The sequence below is a fragment of the Meriones unguiculatus genome, chromosome 1 (assembly GCF_030254825.1).
Source record: "Meriones unguiculatus strain TT.TT164.6M chromosome 1, Bangor_MerUng_6.1, whole genome shotgun sequence".
In the NCBI taxonomy this organism is placed as follows: Eukaryota; Metazoa; Chordata; class Mammalia; order Rodentia; family Muridae; genus Meriones; species Meriones unguiculatus.
Window position 1 is genome coordinate 103,869,697 of NC_083349.1, and position 20,159 is coordinate 103,889,855.

Here is a 20,159-nt window from a genome sequence, read left to right on the forward strand (position 1 = left end):
TTGAGTTTCCATAATTAATTCCAGGAAGGCAGTTACAATTCAAGCGATCTAATCAAGGTTTTGGACAGATTTTGCTGTCCAGGTTAGGTCTGGATGGGCACTGAACTGCTGCTTGACTGGCAAATTGTCAAAGCAAGTAAATCACTGCCTTCTCCTTGGATGGCACCTGGCTTGTGGTGAACACAGCTCTTTTCTCCACTCAAAAAGGAATGAACAAAAAGCTGTAGAACCTGTGAAGATGGAGATTCTATAACCTCCTCTTCCCCATGAAACTGTTTTAGCAGAAAGTGTGTTTCATAGCAAGTTTGCAGAAATCACAGCTGATGTGAAACGTGAGCCCTCCTCCATGGGTCTGTGCTGGACGACACTCTAGGACACTGATGACATGAGAGCTTTCCCAGCCTTGTCTATCCAGTAACAGCTGCATAATCGGAAACACTATTGTGCTGGTGTCATTCCCAGAAACAGCAGCTTGGGCCAGCACTTTCCTTAAATGCACTGTTTAAGGAGGCGCATGTCAAAGACAGGCAAGCTCCACCACATGGCAGGCTTCATTACCTGGGGACCAACGACCACATAGACCCCCACCCAGCTAGGTTTAAAAAGATGTCCTTGAAAAAATAGCCTTAAATAACACCCTTCTTTCTTAATGTCCCTATCCACTTCAGGGGCCAAAGGACATATACTTTTCACAATCTCAGATCGCACGATAGAAACAAACCATGGTGAAAAGTTTCCTTCTTAAATTTGACTGTTTTTTGATAACATGGTAACATTCATTTCTTTCGGGGGGGAAAAAGCATATGAAACATGATGTGGGGGGAGAGGACACAAAGCAAAAACCAAAAACTCACCCACACACCCTTGCCCATCCTGTGGGGCTTGAAAGCCCTGATAACAGAGGCAGCGGAAAGAGCCAGCTGTGTTGTCACAAAACCCATGACTGTCACACACAGTGTTGTTTACACATTCATCAATATCTGCAAAAAAGACATTGAACGTCAGACGGAAAATAAACACAGACTGACAAACAGCAGGTATGGAACGGATAAGCCAAGGCGCTCTGTACAGCATGATTAAACGAGAGGATGATGTTTACACAGAAAGAACTTTGAAAACATCTTACACATTAATAAAATGTTTTGATGAGAATGGTTTAGTAGCTAAAATACTGGGGTCTATGAGAAAACATTGACTTTTCCTCAGGAAATATTTTCACACTGAAATGACTGCCACAATTAGCCACGGTCAGTATTTCCTAAATGTTTTCAAGTCTTTATTTTCAAAGACAACTTTATTTTTCCTACAGGGTAAAGTGCTGTCTGTCTGTCACCTTTTAAAATGTTTTCTGATGGTGTATCATCATTATGCAAAACAATGGGCTTTCTGATAACAAGGCCACGTTGCCCTTTGCATTCCCAAACAGCTGCCCTTCTACTTCCATTTCTTTAAAAAAATATAGATTCTGCCTATGAGGAAAAAAAATATATGATATTTTTCTTTCTGAGCCTGGCTTATTTTAGGTAACGTGATGTACTCCAGCTCCACCTATTCCTGAAAATGACATGATTTCTTTCTTTTTATGGCTGAATAAAACTCCATTGTGTATGTATACTGTATTTTCTTCCATTCATCTGTTGACGGACCAACTAGGCTGATTGTATGACTTGGCTATTGTGAATAGTGCTGCAATAAACATGGATGTCCAGATATATCATGTGTTGATTTAGGGACCTTTGGGTATATGAGGAGTCATTCTATCTGGGTCATCTATTAGTTCTATTTTCAAGGAACCTCCAGAAGGATTTCTACAGTGGTTGAACTAGCCCGTATTCTCACTGGCAGTATATAAGGAATTCTAACCCTCCACCCTCTGTATTCTTGCATTACTTGCTGTTTGTTTTCTTGATGCTGGCCTTTCTGAACCAGGTAACATGGAATCTCCATGCAGTTTTTAAAAGGTATTTATTCACTTTTATGTGTATGCGAGTTTTGCCTGTATGTGTGCATGTATATCGTGTAGATGTGGGGCCCACAGAGACCAGAAGAGGATATCAGGCTCCCTGAACCTGGAGATGTATGTAGTTATAAACCACCATGTGGGTGCTGGGACTCGAACTTGGGTCTTCTGAAAGAACAACCTCTTCCCTTAACTGCCCCTTCAATGAAGTTTTTTGGGATATAGTAAATGCTAAAAAAGAGCTCCAACTATGGAGTTGTAGCAGAGAAGAAACAATGGTTTACTCAGCCCCGTGAATAACCTGTGAGGAATCTGATGAGCCAGGCGGCCCCAGTTACTCATGGGAAAAAAATGTGTCACTGGGTTCTATCTACTCAGATCTAAAATGCCAGTTACCCCAAAGGGTCATCTACATGGGAGCTTACAGATGGGGGCCTTGTGCTTTCCCCTCATTAATTAACATGCTCTTAGTTACAACAGACTTGCACAGGGGGCTCTCTTTATCTTTCTGTGGATGGTCTCCACACTCCTTTTCTTCCCATTTTTGTTAAGCTACCAGGCACACTTCGTGCTACCCGGCTTTCTGCTCTTTCTCCCTCATCACTCAACAGTCCTTACCCCACCACTACCAATACAGGGGTTTGAAGAAACAGTTAAGAAATATATGTGAAGAATATGTTATTTTCTTTTTAAAATGATGGATAAGGTACAACCTACAAAGGAAATGATAAGGATTTACTTGTGGAGGATTTAACTGTAGTAAGAGTGAGCATTTCTCTCCTGAAGTTCATAAAGCTAAGTTGTAGGATGTTTGATAGAAGGGAATAGATGATAGAGATAGAGATAGAGATAGAGATAGAGATAGAGATAGAGATAGAGATAGAGATAGAGATAGAGATAATGTTGGGGGTTGGTCTGCTGCTATGTATTCAAATGCTGATTTCAGGGCCTTGAGATCTGATTACTGTGCAGTAATGGGTATTGTTATAATGCTGAATTATCTCCTGTAACCATGTGATGAGAAGGAATGTTCCCCAATTATCCCCTTATTGGCTGATGAAAAGGCTGCCCTGAGCAGAGCAGAGCAGAAGGAAGAAGGTGTGGCCAAGGCTCATGGCCTTTGGGAACTGATGGATTACGGGAGAGAGAAAGAGGAGGAGGAAGGAAGAAGAAAGCCACAATGGGTTGGCATGGAGAGAAGCACATGGCTGGGAGGGATGGAGGAAGCAGCCCAGATGAGAGTGCAAGCAAGTATTTATGGAACTGGATGGGAGGTAGCCTGGTATGGGGATGGGAGGTAAAAGTAGTTTAGAAGGTTAATAACCTGCTCTGCCACAGGCAAGATAAGGCTATCCTAAAATCGATCAGGTGTCTCTGTTTTTTATTGATTGTGATGGCAGGTTAGATATACTGTTGTGATAATTATAAGGCCAATAATAAACTTCATTAGACCATACCTTTAAATTAACCACAACAAACACATCCAACAATTTGTTATTTCCTTTCCAAGGTCCAACACAGATATTATCAAGAATAAAAGGTTGGCTCACTTTAAATTGAAACATGCATGTTATTAAATCAAAGTTTTCTTAGTTGTTTTTTTTATATTCCATGAAAGCTGTACCTTCTGCTTTCAAAGCTGGTTTCCTTCCAACCGACTGCTCTATGGTCGCCCTGATCCACCTGTGGATCCTCTCCAGCACCTTCAGTCACTCTCCCCCTGCTCCTCCTCTCACCCTCCTCTGAAGTGTTAACAGCACCTGGAAAAGCTTTCTCAATCTCACCTTCATCTGCTACTTTTCTCTGTCACTAATGTGGAATGTTTTGGTGCATGCCTTTAATCCCAACACTCAGTGAGGCAGAAGCAGGCAGATGTTTGTGAGTTCAAGGCTGGCCTGGTCTACAGAGTGAGTTACAGGTCAGAGAAACCCTGCCTCAAAAAACAGTAAAACAAAAACAAACAAACAAACAAAGATTTGTCTACACTCACTGCTTTATTCCTGATGTACCATCCTTTGTATCTGCGGGTGATTAGTTTCTAAACCCAAGGATGCCCGAGTCCTCTATATAAACTAGCACTGCATTTTCAAAACACCTGCAGGCATCCACACATCCTCTTATATACTTAAAATTATTTTTTACATTTACTTGCATTTGTGTGCATGGGTATTTTACCTACATGGATGTATGTGCACCACATGTGTGCCTGATTCCCACAGATTCCAGAAGAGGATGTTAATCCCTGGAAATGGAGGAACCCAAGTGGCTACGAACCACCATTTGGGTGCTAGGAATCAAACCCAAATCATTTGCAGAGCAAGTGCTTTTACAGACTAAAAAATAAAAGATGGTCTGAAGATGCTCAGTACAGATGGGATTTGTTCAAATATTGGATCTGCTGTTTGTTGAACTTGAGAATGCACAACTCACAAACACATCTTATCCAAAATACAGAAATAATGGTAAAGGTATGCACAATAATATACTGTGAGACTTGGGAAACATAAGATGCTAGAAATGCTTGACACAGGTCAACCATCGCCATCATCAGACTCTTCTTCCCCAATGACATACAACCTGCCTAACTGGGTTCCACTGAAACACACCCTCTACACCCAAGTCCCTGGTCAGCCCCCAACGACCTCTAAGACTGGTGTGCACCCACACCTTGAACACTCTTCCCAAGTTCAAGAGTGTTGTTCTTATTCTACCTTCCATGGCCTGCAGGTGATGTCTTCCGGAGCTCAGAATTCCCGGGATCTGTTGCATGCTACCTTTCTCATCTATTCCTCCCAGACTCCCAGCTTCAATAACCAGAGTCCTTGGGGGTGGATGATAAGGCTTCATCTTCAACCACAATCCTTTCCCCAAGCACACCTCTTAGTCTTAATTATTTTTATTGGATTTTCTGCCATCAGCGTTAACCAGCCCTAACAGCTAAATGTAAACAGAGAACTAAAACCTTCTTCCTGATATGGGTGAGAAATTTCCCTTATTTTCACTCCTCCTTTCCACCCATCTTGCCTTCCTGACTTGAACTGAAAACTCAGTGCAATACTTTTACATCTAAACCAGCAAATCTTCCTCATGGCATCAAATGCATCAAGTTGTTTGGACTGGCCAGAATGCTGACATGAGGCTGGGATTACAGCTAGTTGACTGACTGTAACAGTGAGGAAGAATTCTATCCTGGCCCTCACTCACTTAACATGGGCCATGGCTAACTCAGGACTTCCTGAAATGGGCATTGGTCAAAGATTGTGTTGTTCTCTGCACTACAGCCTTTTGGGGGCTGGAAACTGAACAATTCTTCAGTTTCCCATTTACATGCTGATGGATTCCCAGTCTCTCTCAAAGCCTGAGCTCTGTCCTGGTAATATATTTATCTAAGACCGAACAGACATATCAGTGAGAAACAAACTTGCTATCACTGCCTTCCTCACATCAGCTCGACCTCCCCTAAGTACCCTTCATTAGCAATTCCCACCAGGCACCCCTCTGAAATGCTATCCCTCCCCTTCTGAAACTCTTCTCTGCTGCCCTAATCCTTCCTCTTATCTTTCTGGATACTCCTTATACTCTAGCTGGCTTCTCCATCTCCGGTCTTGCACCACCCCATCCTCTCTCTACCTGACTGTTGCAAAATGCAAGCCCATCCATGCCATTCCCTTGCTCAAAATGTTCACTATCTCTTCTTGGCTAGAGCACCAGGCTTCTCTCATCTGGCTCGTGGCTACATGTGTGGTACCCATTCTCGGGTAACCTTTTCACTTTGAACTCTGGCCCAGTGAGCAAACTTGAATAAGATCTCACTGACCCTAAAAATGGTGTAAACTCTTTGCTTGACTGATTTTCCTATTCCTAGCTTTGCTCAGGAACTCATGCTGACCTTGCTGGAGGCAGCCTAAGAGGGCACCCCCATTGTAGGACCTTCCTCAACTACTCCAAAGACAGGTATCAGGCCACTCCTCCTTTTTCTATGCCTGTATCAAGATCGAACCTTCAAACACCCTTATCAGCAACTTATTTCTCTACTGAAATGGGTGAAAAGAGAGAATTCAGCTATGTGAAGTCTATTGGATCCTCAGTCCAGATTCTTTTTTTTTTAAACTTATTTATTTTATGTATATGAATGCTCTATCTTCATGTACACCTACATGCCAGAGGAGGGCATCACATCTCAATATAGATGGTTATGAGCCACCATGTGGTTGCTGGAAATTGAACTCAGGACGACCTCTGGAAGAGCAGCCAAGTGCTCTTAACCACTGAGCCATCTCTCCAGCCCCAGTCCAGATTCTTAAAATTAGATATCTTGCTTTCCTTTTTATTAATTTCCTGTAATTCCAGCAGATGAGCTTCCTATTACCATTCACCAGCACAGAAACTGAACGACTGGCCTGAAGGTGAACAAGCCCCTAGCTGGCTATGAATTACTGGGCGTCTTGCAGACTCAGTTTACTGTAACGATGATTCACCAAGCAAGTTTAGATGAGTAATACTTTGGACTGGAATGAATAGGAAAAAGGAATGTGAAGTGCCTGCTGGAGACTAGCTGTTCAACAATTAATATTTTATAAAAATGATATAATGCAACCCTGCCGTTTCTTGTTTTCAACAGCAAAGAGGTGAGGTAATAGCTTAGCTGAAGGCCTGCACTGGTTGCCCTCCTCAGAAGGGCCAGACAATAGCACTCCCACTGATCTAGATCCCGGTCCTTTGTTTCAATGATTCAATGATCTACATAAAAAGTCTTTCACTTTCTTTGACAGTGTGAGGTCTCAAATCTATGTTCCCATTTTCTGTCTGGACAGGTGAACATCATTCTGTTTCGCCAAGGTTGAATTAGAAACCTGAGACTAAATTTTGAATCAGCTAACTATTATATTTTCTTTGCTTAATGTCAAAATTTCTACAGCGGTTTCCCTTACGGATCTGTTAAGATCCTTGCCAGGATCATCCTGAGTGAGTTGTCCCAGAAGCAAAAAGACACACATGGTATATACTCACTCATATAGACATACAACATAGGACAAACCCACTAAAACCTGTGCATCTAAAGAAACTAAGCAAGAGAGAGGAACCTAACTAAAACGTCCAATCCCCATCTGGAAAGGCAAAGAGGATGGACATCAGAAGAAGAAGAAAACGGGAAACAACCTAGGAACCTACCACAGAGGGCCTCTGAAAGCCTCTGCCCTTCAGACTATCAAAGCAGATGCTGAGCCGGATGGGCAACTGTTGGGCAGGTGAACGGAATTTTAGGTAAGAACTGGGAAATAGTAAGAGCTGGAGAGGACAGGGTCTCCACAAGGAGAGCAACAGAACAAGAAAATTTGAACATAGGGAACTTCCCAGAGACTCATACTCCAACCAAGGACTATTCATGGAGATAACCTAGAACCCCTGCACAGATGTAGCCCAGGGCAGTTCAGAGTCCAATTGGGTTACATAGTAATGAGAAGAGGGACTGCCCCTGACATAATCTGATTGGCCTGCTCTTTGATCACCTCCCTCTGGGGGGGGAGCAGCCTTACCAGGCCACAGTAGAGGACAATACAGCCACTTTTGATGTGAACTGACAGACTAAGATCAGAAAGGAGAGGAGAACCTCCCCTATTAGTGGACTTGGGGAGTGGCATGCAAGCAGAGGGAGGAGGGAGGGTGGGATTGGGAGGAGAGGAGGGAGGGGCTTATGGGGGGATGCAGAATGAATAAAGTGTAATTGATGAAAAATTTAAGAAAAAAGGGGAAAAAATAATTTAAGAACCTTAAATGACTTTCAAAATTGGAGGAAAACATGGAGTTAGTCAATTGGCATGGAGCACATCTCGCCCCTGGGGGCAATGGTCTCCTGAACCTACTCAGACCTCGGACACCACCACTGCTAGTTCTAGAACTGACGCAGGATGTTCCAACGAGGGGTTAAGGCTTCTTATAATATTTCCTATAAGCCCACACCTGTTTGTCTATATCCCCCATTTTTATTCATTATTAGCCAGATAGAGCCAAGTAATTGTGGTAATGATACTTGCTTTTTTGCCCAATGCTGGAATGCTAGTAAATTTAGGTATGCCCTGGTTACTCGCATGCCTCACTGGGTGCCTGTGCCCATTGATGCCCCTCACGCTATGACTCTCTTCAGACAGAAAAGGGATCTTGGAACTACAGCCACCATTGTTACTACCATCTCATTGACGGCTGTTGGAGCTACCACCAGGGCATCAGCCATGAGTCATACTGGGCAGACTGCTCAGACCCTGAATAATCATTTAGCCAATGTAGCTCATGCCTTAGTTGTACATAAAGGAATTAATGCTCAACTAAAAGGAAGCTTGATGGTGTTCAATCAGAGGATTGACCTCTTGCAGGAGCAAATTAATACCCTATGGCAAATCGCTCAACCTGGCTGTCAATGAAAGTATGCTGGACTTTGTGTCACTAGCATACAACATGAGAATTTTTCCTGTGCTGCAAATCTGTCTAAACAATTGTCGAGCTATATTTTAGGTAATTGGACTGGAGAATTCGATACTACGATGGAGCAGCTGAGAGTGGCCATTGTCACAGTAAATTCTACCGAGTGGACGCAGGACTAGCCACAGGATTATCAACATGGATTGCTGCAGCCATGAATCATCTGAAGGAATGGGCGGGCATGGGAGTGTTAGCAGGCCTTCTGGTGTAGGTCTCCTTGGTTTGCCTGTGGTATATATGCAAGATTAGAGTCCCACAACAGTGTGATGCAGCCATGATCATTCAGGCCTTTACAGCCATTGAAGCAGGACATTCTCCCCAAGCATGGTTGGATACCATAAAAAGCTAAAATGATACGCTCAGGATGCGAGGCTAAGCACTGCACTCAGGGTCAGCCGCTTTGGACCCAGAGAAGAGCATGTCTGATTGCATGCGGGTTGATGCCCCAGGTCCCGCCTCTGAGAAAAAGGTATCGGACGGGTCTGATGCTCTTTGGGTGGATGACACCTAAATGAACATCTGTACAAAGTCCCAATTTATTTCTAATATCAGAGATCAGACCTCTACTCTTGCCTGATGCGTCTAAAACAAAAAGGGGGAACTGTAGAGAGCTGTGGAATGCTATGCCTTAAAGATGGAGCTGGTTTCTGCCTTCCACCTTCCTGATGGTGAGTGCTCTCTGTCATGAACAATTCCACATTTGGCTAAGGCTGAGGATCTGGCTTGCTTCCATGTATGTGGACCTATCTGCATTGCCCCCGTGGCACGCCTGGGTTGGCTACCCAGAGGCTATTTAAGCTGTGGGCTGGCTTTCCCCGGGGTCCGAGGATTGTTCAATGTTCCTGAATAAACTGCATTGAAAAAAAAAAAAAAAAAAAAAAAGATCCTTGCCAGGAATTATCACTAGTAATACTACCCCGAAGGGTAGCAATCTGTTAGAACTGACTGTCTAGTGACTGCTCAGTCATCAGCTCACATATATGAAGCATATTATCATAGGAACTGATAATTTCTCATACTGCTCTGCTCTTCCATTTCTGCTACTAGGAAAGAGTAACTAGCAATAACTGATATTTCACTATAAAGGAAGTCAAGAAATAGTGACATCTACAGCTAGTGGGTCACTAAACTGACTCCCCCCACCAAAAAGAACAACCCTTATAAGTGTCAGTAAGGTAAACGGTAAATGGAACACAGCTCAAGATGCTTAAGACTAACAGCAGCTGGTATTCGAAGCTGCAGCCATGTCAATGGCTGACAATTCCACACTTCTAAGAGTTGACCTGCTTTGCAAGTCTGTATGTTTTACACAGTATACTTTTGTAACTGGCCAAAAGTTTTTCAAAACCCATGTGGTAAAACAGAACTCCAACTGTCCCTTATTTCCAGAATAAAGGTCACTCTCTGTTTACCCTCTCACTTTGGTAATGTGAACAATAAAATTAGGGGGGAAAACATGAAAGATTCAACATGATTTTCTAAAAGACAGTGAGTCAGGCAACTTATACAGCGACCAAGAAATTAAAGCTGTCTTCAAAGACCTTGACAATGAAATTCGTAACAAACACAATCGGCTCCACTGGGTGTTACATTCAGAAAAGCTCACAAGCAAGGTACATTTATGACTGTTTTGTTAGGAAAGTGGTTTGGTCTTCAGTCAGACAAATTCTTCCATTTTGTTTTGTTTTCAATTACTAAGAAGAAAGCCTTGTTTCCTCAAGGCTCTTAACATCTGTGCTTTATAGATTTTTCTCCTCCCTGCTTCCAAATGAGACTTACCCACCTACTAGGGGGAAAGCCTCACAAATGAGCCACCTTCCTGCCTCTGAGATACACTTTCAGGGCAGAGGGCAGAGATGGGATGTTCTAGCAAGGGCGATGATTGTAATAGGAATGCCACTTGTGGTACACGGCCCTTTACAAATTCTCCACAGTGGCTGCAAAGCTGGGAAGGAGCAGCCTTCTTGGCACCAGGACTCTTTTACATGAATCCTATTGTTTATCCTGACTTAGAGTTGATTTCAGTCTTATCTGGATTGGCCTACCCATTTTAAGAACCAGAAAAGTAAGGTCTGGAGAGGGAAATGACTTCTGTCACATGACAAAGTGGAAAAGACAGCAAATGGTCCTTGTTGAGGACTGCCTTCTAAGCCGTACTGAAGGCTGTGTTCAACATAGGAGCTTGCCTCCTATATGGATGCTTATAAAATGTTACCCCTATGCAATGAAAAGAACCACAGTGGGAGCCGAGAAGCATAACGGAGCATGTTTACTGCAAAGGTGGAACTCAAACCATGTTGCCTGCCACTCAGTGGCATCACTTACTGATGTCTTGTCCTTAAACAGACCTGAACATAAGTAGTGCCATCTTACTAAAACCTAGAAACCAGAGAACAGTAGGTTCCAAAGATGTTTATCAAAGGGACTCCTGGGAAAACATATGCCAGGCTCCAGTGCTGGCCTCAGGAAGACCCAGGCTGATATCTAGCATGAATGTTCTTCAATCTTTTCATCACAAGGAAATGAACTACTATTTCAGTTGAGATCTTCCTAGTCACCTGCAATTTGCTTCATATTTCGTGCCAGAAGTTTCGGAAAACAATCACATAAAGGGGCCTTGTATTAAAGGAGACAGAGAGCTGCTGCACAGATTTGCAGACCTCACACTCTTTCTTGAAAGGAGTGGAGGTCGACCAGAAGACAGTAACCCCAGCCAAGAAGTGGAACTGAAAGATGTTAGCATAATGTCTGCCCAAAGGAATTTTAAAATGGCATGGCTTCTGGCCCAAAAGAGATTAAGGTCTTTCTCACAGCATAAAGGAAAGCCAGCAGCAAGCAGGAGATGAGCAGAAGGCCCAAAGAAAAGAAATAGCCAATAGGAAATTAAAAACTGGATTTGGAGAGCATCCAGACAATACAATAGGATATTGTAGAACCTTTCTAAAAAGGTCCACTGAGGTCTGGCAATATCCACAGGGCTGGAGAATATGGTCCTTATGTGTTATGGATAATAATTTAGTTCTGGGATATGGGCGAGCCAGAAAAATAGCAAAAACCAATGTCTTTGTGTAGTCTGATTTCCATGCCAAAAGGAGAACCAGAGAGAAGGGCAAAAGAAAAAAAAAAAACGTGGGGGATCTTGATTGTTGCAAATCTATTTGAAGCAGCCTAAGATAAGTAATAAGAAATGACAGGGGCCAGAAATTCTAGACAACAAGGTTAGCCAACGAGCCCTTCCTGCACCCTTTCCCACCTTAGGATGCACAGCCCTCAGAGACTTAAGTTAATTCTTTAAAAATTTCCAGGACTAGACTCCTACTTGATTTCTGGAAGCAGTTTTTGGGTCCAGAGAGCTAAGGCAAACTCTGATATTTGTCAGCCACAACAGCCACAACACTGATCCCTCAGTTATGGTTTACAGACACTGAAAACCAACCTTAAAATCACAGATGTAATTCTGATTATCTAACCCAGCAGTTCTCAACTTTCCTAATGCTGTGACATTTTAATAAAGCCCCTCATGTTGTGGTGAACCCAAACATAAATTATCTTCTTGCTACTTCTTAACTGTACTTTTGCTACTGTTATGAATGTCAATGCATATGTAAATATCTGATATGCAAATGGTTTTAGGCAATCAGTTGGTATAAGAGTTAACACACCTATAATCCCAGCACATTAGAGACCAAGACAGGAGATCCATAAGTTTGAAGTAAGCCAGAGGGAGATGCTGTCCCAAAATAGACAAAAGAAAAACACACCTTGTTTCATTAAAAAAATGTCCTACTTTGTTAACTTAATTTTTTTTCTTCATTGTCCCAGATAAACAATTTTGAATTTTTACATGAAATGTCAAGGTTTTATTGAGCCCAAAGAGACATCTGGTCAACCCATGCTTCCCCAGGCTGTGCCCCCTAGCTCCACTCTGCAACTCTGCTCTCCAACAGGAAGATACTTAAAATTAACTTAAAATTAATGAGGTTTTTACATTTGTGGGTTGTTTTTTAAACACCCAAAAGAGTCCCATTTTAAGCATTTAAATCATCCTTCATTCTCATTCCCAGTAGGCTAAAAACAAAGAAGAGGGGTAAATAACAGAAGGTTATTTCTGTCTCAACCAAAAGAGGTCAGGAATAAGTGTTCTCATGAATGAAGTCTTACAAGGCTCACTTAAAAAGAATCCAAAAAGCACACATCAGGATTACATTTCAACCCATACTGACAAGCTCATTCCATGAATGACCAAGAGAGCAGGGGAAGTGGTCTGACCCTAATGGTTTTCCTCATTGAGGAAGCTTGCAGAGCTCAGGCCTTGTATCTGGAAAGGTCATTTGTGTTATTAAATAGCTTGGAATGCACACACTTTGTGCTTGGCAAGTATCTTCCTGTTGGAGAGCAGAGTTGCAGAGTGGAGCTAGGGGGCACAGCCTGGGGAAGCATGGGTTGACCAGATGTCTCTTTGGGTTCAATAAAACCTTGACATTTCATGTAAAAATTCAAAATTGTTTATCTGGGACAATGAAGAAAAAAATTAAGTTCACAAAGTAGGACATTTTTTAATGAAACAAGGTGTGTTTTTGGTTTTGTCTATTTTGGGACAGCATCTCCCTCTGGCTTACTTCAAACTTATGGATCTCCTGTCTTGGTCTCTAATGTGCTGGGATTATAGGTGTGTTAACTCTCATACCAACTGATTTTCTTTTCACAAAAGAAAAAGAAAGAAAAAGAGAGAGAGAGAAAGAGAGGAAGGAAGGAAAGGAGGGAGGGAGGGAGGGAGGGTGGGAGGGAGGGAGGAAGGAAAGAAGGAAGGAAACCACTCATATAGTGCAGTGCCTGTATTTCTTTTAGAGAAACAATACAGTAAATTTCTGAATGTAAAAGCACATTTTCCATTTTCTTCCTATAATCTTTCCACTAAGGCTAAGACAATAACATATAAAAACTAGAAAAGTGGTTGAAAGCAGAGAAGAGTGAATGAGAAGCAATTCGACTTGTTACAGAAAAGAAAGAATATTTCTAAAATTCAAATGGGTAACATAAGAAGCCTTAAATATAAGACCATTTTCTATCCTGTAGGCACTAAAGGTTAACAAATCATACATTTATTATCACAGAAAGGACTATCACAGAAAGTGGAGAGTGTGGGTCCCACTGTAAATTCCATGAATGCTGTTCAGAGACAGTTCTCTCATGAATAGCAGAAAACACCCCACCCTTCAGCTGCATAGTTCTTTCACAGTTCTCTCAAGAGTCAGAGCACATGGAATGTACATGTGCATTTTTTATGCTACCATAAGTTTTATAAATGCAGCATTATTTTGTCTTAACCCATCATTTACATCATTTACATCACCCCTGTATCAATTTAATAGCTTTGCACTTTTGTACTAACCTACTTTAAGAACATAAAAGTCTTACTCTAAATTCTGAGCCACACTGTACATTTTGTACTTCTTATGCTGAGCAGCCAGTGTGAACTGGGAGAAAGCCTTCAGCATAGGCCAAACATATCAAACACCAGATTCATCTTTTTGACACACAGGCCCCAGAGGCACCATAAAATTGGCCAAAGAAATTTCTTTTTTTTTTTCCTTCACTATTCTAATTTTTCTCTTTCTATATTCTAGTATAAAGCTAAGAAGGATCAATTATAAAACCACAGAAAATAGACAGAATACCTTTAGAAATAACAGCCCCAGTGCTTCAGGCAAGGAAGCTTAGTGCTGGCTGGAACCCCACTAGCAATTTAGACACAAGAACAATTTGAAACTTCAAATATTTAGTGGTGAATGGAAAAGCTGATTTGATCATGTGAAATTCTTGGGGAACACAGAAGGTGAAGAAGTAAAGCAAATCATATAGAAATGAATTACTATGCCATATTATAAATGACATTTGCACTGGATTTAAAAACAGAAATAGTAATCCATCAACCCACAGACTTGGAGCGACCAGATAATTTCACTCATAAACACGTAATCTGTGTGATCCATATTCTGTGCAGATAATACAGAATGAACATGTTTTAAATGTTCCTGCCTCTGTGTAACAAAGGAAACAAAGGACAGTGACTAAAGTATCCATGTAAGAAACACCGAGATAAGAATAATGACACAGTCATGAGGCAAGCTCTGTGGGCTAGGCTCCATTTTGGGTTGATGAGTGCTAACACACACCCAGCTCATGTAGGTAGAATGGTCCTCGTTATTTAGGTGAAATGAGGCAGCATTGTTTAATAACTTACCCAGTCCACACAGCTAAGAAGGAGAAGAAGGTCAAGTTCAGATCCCACAACTCAACTGTACAATTGCTTCTGTGCCTGTCCATTACTCAGGACATGCTTTACAGAATAAAGGAGATGTTGCAAGAGTGCACAACACACTAGGCTTGAGACAGTCTCAATACAAACGTTTCCTAATGACAGTGGCAACACACACCAAAAAGGAGAATAGGGTGGTAATGGGGGAAGAAAAAGCAAAACACTGAAACAGAAATCCACATTCAGTAAGGGGTAAGAAAGTCTAAGAAGTAAAAAAAAAAAATGCTCTGAGAGAATGTAGTATTTAGATAAAGAACCCTGAAATGGGAGATGAGGACCTCTGGACTCCTTATTAGCATAATAGATGTCCTCATTGTTGCAGCCAAATGTATAAAAATCACCACGTAACCCATCCATAGTCTTGTTGTGAAGGTCAAATAAGAAGAAAGGCACGATGCACTTAGCATGGTGCCTGGGTCAGTGGTGCCTGGGCAGCTAACCACTATGAATGCTGTTGTTCTGCTAATGTCATGGGACCACTCCCCGTAGACTTGCATAGGGTATCCAAGATAATTGCCAAAGTAACCTCTTCTAACGAGGCATGTGAAGTGGTTTAGATTTAGATCTGAAGTATGAAAGCACCTCATAAGAGCTTCCCCTGGTCTAAAAAGTCCTCTCAATATAAATGACAACAATATATACACAATATATATGTATGCATATATACATACATGTATATGTATGTGTGTGTATACATATATATATATATATATATATATATATATATATTCAAAACAGGTAGTACAGGCTGGGTGCCAAGGGTATGTGTGGGCATCAACACAAGGAATGTGTTGTCTGTTTCCATTTACTGACTTTGCTTTTTGAAAGTCTCATATTTATTATTGGGTTGCATTGAAAGTGTGAACTTTATCAAGAGGTGATTTGCTGAATCTAGGCTTGTAAAAGGACAGTAGTTACTAAAGATGTTCAGGAAGAGTTTGAAACTTCTGCTTCTATTATGAGTTTCTTTGCTCAATGTTAATACATAATCAAGCAACACATGGAAAGAACTGGATTCCAGGCCTAAAGGTAGTTAATTCTATCAAAAGTTCCTCAGCTCTTTTTCTCCCTAGTGACTTAAATATCCACTTTCACTCGCTCTTGCTGAAGCACATTCTCAGGAAGTGTGACTGTGGACAGTATCCCTTGTACATGGAATTCACTTCCTGGAATATTGTCTGAGACTTTTTCTTTTTTTTCCCTACATGTAGTAGACAGAATATCTCCTTGTTAAATTCTCTTTTGTGTATATATATATATATATATATATATATATATATATATATATGCAGGTTTATTGGAAGTTGCGGTGGGGGGAAGGGAGGGAGCGAGAGAAGGGAGAATAGAAGAGAAGGAGAGACACAGAAAGAGAAGAGTGAGAGGAGAGACAGAAGAAGGGGGAAATGAAGGGAACAGGTTTTTTTTTGTTTGTTTAATCCAGTGAAGGTAAAAACACTCAAATTGTTTTCCCTTAGACTTTTCAGTTTCAGACCCTGAAATTACCAACTAACTAACTAACTAACTAACTAAATAAATAAATAAATAAATAGTCTTAAAAGTCTTTGTGCCAAGCAGCAAGACCTAATTTTTTGGGTCAGGATACTCCAACATCATTCTTGACTAAAATACTTTCAGAACTATTTCTCCAATGGATGTCAAGTTCTATTATGATGTCACAAAACTACTGACACCTTGAAACTTTGTCTGCAATGGGTTTGTACTTTCGTTCTACGCCATGTGTAGAAAATGTACCACAAGACCAAACCCACAGGACACTTGCTTCTGGTTCATTATTTCTTGGTGTGGAGCTGTCCAGTGATAAAAAAAAAAAAAAAAAAAAATTAGCCACACACATCCAGAGCTACCTTCTCGTTGTTGTTCACATTTCTACTGCCATTCTTGACACATTTCAAGAAGCCAGTCATCTGTGACAGGTGGCGTTTTATATTCCCTTTTCTAGGTGAAGTAAAGAATGGATTGCAAGTAGCACCCAAGAATGGTTTCTATAGTCTCGCAATGGTACAATTTGATTTTGTGGAGACCGAGGAGAAAAATCTAGACCTCTAAGTTCCAGTTAGATGCTATAAAAAGTCCCCTCTCTTTCTTGAAGGTCTCAGATCCCCAATCAGTAATCAGAATTGTCATGAAGACTGGGACACATCACATATTCAGTCCGGGGTATTATTATGAGAAGTGAGAAATAACGGCGTTATCATACTGGGTGGGGAGGGAGCAGAGCAGGAGAATGTTGCATTACAACAAAGAGCTGTGTTCTTTTCTTTCCAATAGGAGGAAAAATATATATAAGGGTAGCCTTGCATCTGATTTTTAAAGCAGAATTTGCTTCCAAGAGTAGATTCCCAGTGAGGTCATATCTTTTTCTGTAGATACCCTTGCTTCCCTCTTCCTGTCCCCAGCCCCTTCTACTCCCAACACACCAGAGGGGTGCATTTGCAGTCATCCCGAAGCCTGCCCCGGTATCACTCAGCCAAAGCTCATACTTTACGTGAGGGCTCACACTTGGTGTTGTTCTTGTCCCTCTGTTGGGAGAATTCATGCTGCTGAGAGGGCAGAGGCCTTCTTCAGTCACTTTGAACCTTTGTCTATTTATTGATCATGCTTTGCCACACAGTAGTGAGAGACCAATTTAAAACTAAGATGCACTTAATACGGATATCTTACTCAAATACAAAATAACTCCTACATTTTTTTTCATTTTCACCTACACAAGCAGAACAGCCAGCTGTGCCGCCTTTCTTGGCCTCATGCCAGCTTCCTTTCTTGCTCTAGATCTCATGGTTTCCTGAACTCAACTCTACTTCTCCCTTTATTTACAGGATTTAGTGCTTCCTAATGTCCTATATCAGTTACACTTGTCTATTAGTTTATTATCTCAAAAAATTATGGACGTCCCTACAGTTGGGTGGTGGTCACTAACGTTGCTTCACTGGTTAGTACTGTCATTTGCTCATAGTAGGCGTTTACTGAATGTTTGTTGAGGACTGGGAATATAGCTTTGTGGCAGAGTACTTACCAAGCATGTGTAAGGACCCAATTTTCACTCCCAGCAATTTAAATACATAGATAGAGATAGATAGATAGATAGATAGATAGATAGATAGATAGAGATACACATTGTTTGTTGAATGAATGAATGAAAAATGAATGAATGAATGGAAGAAAATGTTACCTGAACTAATGGACTTTATGAAGGGGTTTACTGCACATGGGTAAGAGGCCCTATTAGCATGCATGACCAATGGAGGAAAATGACGAAGGAAAAGATCCCTAAGTTGAGTAAATCACAAGTATTTTATTATGTTGCTGGCTCCTTTGGATCCTTGTGAAACCAATATGGCCATTCTTCATGTGAGTCAGTCGGAGGGCACATGAGCTCCAGAAACACGTGATGTTCCCAACACCAATTCTCACTAAGCTTTGACATACGTGGGAATGAGGCTGGAGGCAGAGCAATGCAAAGTCAGGGAGCCAGAGAGGCTTTTCCCTGGGGACCCAGGGGCATCTGAGGGCTCCCAGTGTTTCTGCTCCCTTCCCACACACACATACGCTGCTAATGAGCAGAGATGACTAGTGAACACTATAACAACAACAACAACAAAAAATCCATTTGTGTAGATTGAAATTCCACCATAAAAATAATTTAAAAAAATTAAAGAGCAAAAGAATTGGAAGTTTCAAAGTAAATGGATAGCATGAAATGGGTTATAAAACTGTGATGTAGGGAGATAAGTAAATTCACTGTCATTTCACACACAGCACAAGAGCTCTGCTCGCATGGTGAAAAGAAGGTAGCAGGAGAAGAGGAGCTGTGACTGAGAGACGCCAGGGAGGGACAGGGAACAAAGTCCATCGAAAGGCCCTGTCCCCTGTAGTTTCCTGTCCCCTGTAGTCACCCAACTCTGAGATTTATAATGTATTTAACACGTATGGCATGCCGTACCTTGCAGTTATCTACATATCCATACGGTGTGATTATGTCATGTGACCTAAATATAAATGAACAGCGCATTCTGTGGAATACATCCCTACTTAATTTTGATTCTCACGTCCTACAATACAGGCTCCGTACGGCCAAGAACTGTCTGTATGGTACCTCCGGAGCAGCGTCTCGCGCTGTACAGGCACCCAGTGATACTTCAGTGAATGAATGAATAATACTTAGTTATTCAGCTCCTCCTGCTCTCCACCCCACTAGAGCCTTGAATGACACTCCACTTCCTACTCCCAGACAGCACACACAGGGAAGGGAGATGCAGGACTGGAGATGCCCTCTTATTCCCACAGAACCGGCCATGCCGCTTCAGATCATTTCAGACTGAAGAGTTGCCTCTTGACAGTCAGGAAGCGGGACACTGACGACTGTCCAGGATGAGAGGGGAGGGGCCCGATGACATTTTCTTTTTTGTAGGCTATGCTGAACCCACTCCTTTGTACTTCCCCCTAGCCAGTTTACCCTGGTTGGACTGAAGCAAGTGTGTCACTCCCGGCAGTGACATGGCTGCAGCTGCTTAACCAGGGGCCCAGGAGGAAGTCGGTGAATGGACATGGACCAAGGGTGCCAACCACTTCTCAGCCTTAATTCAAACACGATGCACGCCAGCTCCACTGCCAAGCCCTGATCACATGAGCTGGCTTTGTCCTACACCACAGCTAGGGGTTGAGTGAGGACAGCACTAGGGCCATAAGTTTCGGACTTAATCCAACAAGAGAAAACTTGGACCCATTTAGTGTGTTGGATTAATCCCTAAAGGCAAAATCCTTAAGGAACTTATTCAAGGAAGAAAACAGCAGGTTGAATAATTAGCCGTACTACCATACGTCAGCGTGACATTATAAAATTGCCTTTCGCGTTATTTTTTTTAAATGTCCAGTCTTGTGAATACGAGGGTATGCAAGTACCAAAGAGAGCAGAGTGACTTACAAAGCATTAGAAGTTTTCTTAAAAAAAACACATTTTTTAAGTCAGGCCCTTGCCAAGTAAATGACCAACCAAATTAGAGCTGCAACCAAATTGGAGGGATTATGTAAGTCCCAATTTGCAGAAATCAGTGTTTAAAAAGGTACAGGATGAAAGAAAAAAAAATTGTACACCTAAAAGGCAAATACCCACGAATCTGTAACAGCCATCCACAGCTGTCTGGACCAAAAGCTTCACCACCGAGCACCTGAGACCATCCATCCTTTTCTGAGCAGGGTGACACAACCACCGCCACCTGCGGTAACTCTGCGCACGTCTCAGGAAGGCGGAACTTTACTGCCCATGATTTGGAGGGAAGCAAGACTAGTAAGCCTGCATCTTTCCGGAAACGTGGGGGCCTGTGAATCCGGTTGACTGAGGTGAGGCAGCACCGCCCCGGGCTCGGGGAAGAATGTGCGAGCGCA

General features: G+C 41.9%; 1 protein-coding gene across 7 annotated transcripts in view; it reads right to left on the reverse strand.

Moving 5' to 3' along the window:
* Ltbp1 (latent transforming growth factor beta binding protein 1) overlaps window positions 1–20,159 on the reverse strand; it is a 374,971-nt gene that overhangs the window by 49,478 nt on the left and 305,334 nt on the right. For 4 of the 7 annotated variants that reach the window (XM_060364375.1, XM_060364393.1, XM_060364387.1 and 1 more), the window contains one exon: window positions 855–980. The exons of the other annotated variants lie outside the window; for them this stretch is intronic. In XM_060364375.1, the coding sequence (XP_060220358.1) occupies window positions 855–980 (126 nt within the window). The remainder of the gene's footprint in view (window positions 1–854; window positions 981–20,159) is intronic. 7 annotated transcript variants of the gene reach the window in all.